The sequence below is a fragment of the Entelurus aequoreus genome, linkage group LG11, assembly GCF_033978785.1.
Source record: "Entelurus aequoreus isolate RoL-2023_Sb linkage group LG11, RoL_Eaeq_v1.1, whole genome shotgun sequence".
In the NCBI taxonomy this organism is placed as follows: domain Eukaryota; kingdom Metazoa; phylum Chordata; class Actinopteri; order Syngnathiformes; family Syngnathidae; genus Entelurus; species Entelurus aequoreus.
In genome coordinates, this window is record NC_084741.1 from 817,886 (window position 1) to 820,385 (window position 2,500).

The 2,500-nt window shown below is 44.2% G+C and overlaps 1 protein-coding gene across 2 annotated transcripts in view; it reads right to left on the bottom strand.

Annotated features, from left to right (window-relative positions):
- Positions 1–2,500, bottom strand: part of LOC133660525 (pyruvate kinase PKM-like) — a 45,754-nt gene that overhangs the window by 29,749 nt on the left and 13,505 nt on the right. For both annotated transcript variants that reach the window (XM_062064063.1, XM_062064065.1), the window contains exon 2: positions 2,436–2,500. This exon is cut by the window's right edge and continues 100 nt beyond it. In XM_062064063.1, the coding sequence (XP_061920047.1) occupies positions 2,436–2,500 (65 nt within the window). The remainder of the gene's footprint in view (positions 1–2,435) is intronic.

Here is a 2,500-nt window from a genome sequence, read left to right on the forward strand (position 1 = left end):
CACTAAGTACTACCCCTACACTAAGTACTACCCTCTACACTAAGTACAACCCTCTACACTAAGTACTACCCTCTACACTAAGTACTACCCCCTACACTAAGTACTACCCTCTACACTAAGTACAACCCTCTACACTAAGTACAACCCTCTACACTAAGTACAACCCTCTACACTAAGTACTACCCTCTACACTAAGTACTACCCTCTACACTAAGTACTACCCTCTACGCTAATTACTACCCTCTACGCTAAGTACTACCCTAAGTACTACCCTCTACACTACACTAAGTACTACCCTCTACGCTAAGTACAACCCTCTACACTAAGTACTACCCTCTACGCTAAGTACTACCCTAAGTACTACCCTAAGTACTACCCTCTACACTACACTAAGTACTACCCTCTATGCTAAGTACAACCCTCTACACTAAGTACTACCCCTCTACACTAAGTACCTACCCTCTACACTAAGTACTACCCTCTACACTAAGTACTACCCTCTACACTAAGTACTACCCTCTACACTAAGTACAACCCTCTACACTAAGTACTACCCTCTACACTAAGTACTACCCTCTACGCTAATTACTACCCTCTACGCTAAGTACTACCCTCTACACTACACTAAGTACTACCCTCTACGCTAAGTACAACCCTCTACACTAAGTACTACCCTCTACACTAAGTACTACCCTCTACGCTAAGTACTACCCTAAGTACTACCCTAAGTACTACCCTCTACACTACACTAAGTACTACCCTCTATGCTAAGTACAACCCTCTACACTAAGTACTACCCTCTACACTAAGTACTACCCTCTACACTAATTACAACCCTCTACGCGAAGTACTACCCTCTACGCTAAGTACTACCCTCTACGCTAAGTACTACCCTCTACGCTAAGTACTACCCTAAGTACTAGCCTCTACACTACACTAAGTACTACCCTCTACGCTAAGTATTACCCTCTACGCTAAGTACTAACTCTACACTAAGTACTACCCTCTACGCTAAGTACTACCCTCTACGCTAAGTACTACCCTAAGTACTAGCCTCTACACTACACTAAGTACTACCCTCTACACTAAGTACTACCCCCTACACTAAGTACTACCCTCTACACTAAGTACTACCCTCTACGCTAAGTACTACCCTCTACACTAAGTACTACCCTCTACGCTAAGTACTACCCTCTACGCTAAGTACTAACCTCTACACTAAGTACTACCCTCTACACTAAGTACTACCCTCTACATTAAGTACTAACCTCTACACTAAGTACTACCCCCTACACTAAGTACTACCCCCTACACTAAGTACTACCCTCTACGCTAAGTACAACCCTCTACGCTAAGTACTACCCTCTACACTAAGTACTACCCTCTACACTAAGTACAACCCTCTACACTAAGTACTACCCTCTACACTAAGTACTACCGTCTACACTACACTAAGTACTACCCTCTACACTAAGTACTACCCTCTACGCTAAGTACTAACCTCTACACTAAGTACTCCCCTCTACGCTAAGTACTAACCTCTACACTAAGTACTACCCTCTACACTACGCTAAGTACTACCCTCTACGCTAAGTACTACCCTCTACGCTAAGTACTACCCTCTACACTAAGTACTACCCCCTACACTAAGTACTACCCTCTACGCTAAGTACTACCCTCTACGCTAAGTACTACCCTCTACACTAAGTACTACCCCCTACACTAAGTACTACCCTCTACGCTAAGTACAACCCTCTACGCTAAGTACTAACCTCTACACTAAGTACTACCCTCTACACTACACTAAGTACTACCCCCTACACTAAGTACTACTCTCTACGCTAAGTACAACCCCCTACACTAAGTACTACCCTCTACGCTAAGTACTACCCTCTACACTAAGTACTACCCTCTACACTAAGTACTACCCCCTACACTAAGTACTACCCTCTACGCTAAGTACAACCCTCTACGCTAAGTACTAACCTCTACACTAAGTACTACCCTCTACAATACCCTCAGTACTACCCTCTACACTAAGTACTACCCTCTACAATACACTAAGTACTACCCCCTACACTAAGTACTACCCTCTGATTGGCTGAGCCTGGAGTAGCATGACTAACATTAGCATGCTAACTTTTTTAGCCAGAGGCGCCTCAGACTCCTGTAACATGGCAACATGCTAATGCTATCGCTCCAAGGATGCTAACAATGTGTTCACTTTTGCAGCCAATTTTCCAGCCGAACACTTCAAGGTCAAAGTATCAATTAGTAGCGTTCACATGCTAACTGTTAGCATGACAATATTAGCATGCTAACTCGTTCAGCCAAACATCAGAGAGGATCTAGTTTGGACAGCCGTGATGTCGCCAAGTCAATGATGTCATGCTACTAGGAGGAAAAGTCAAGATATATTTCCATGTCCTCCTCACCGATGGTGCACACGATGCTGGTGTTGCGAGCGGTGATGGGCTCCTGGTCGATGTCCAGCAGACAC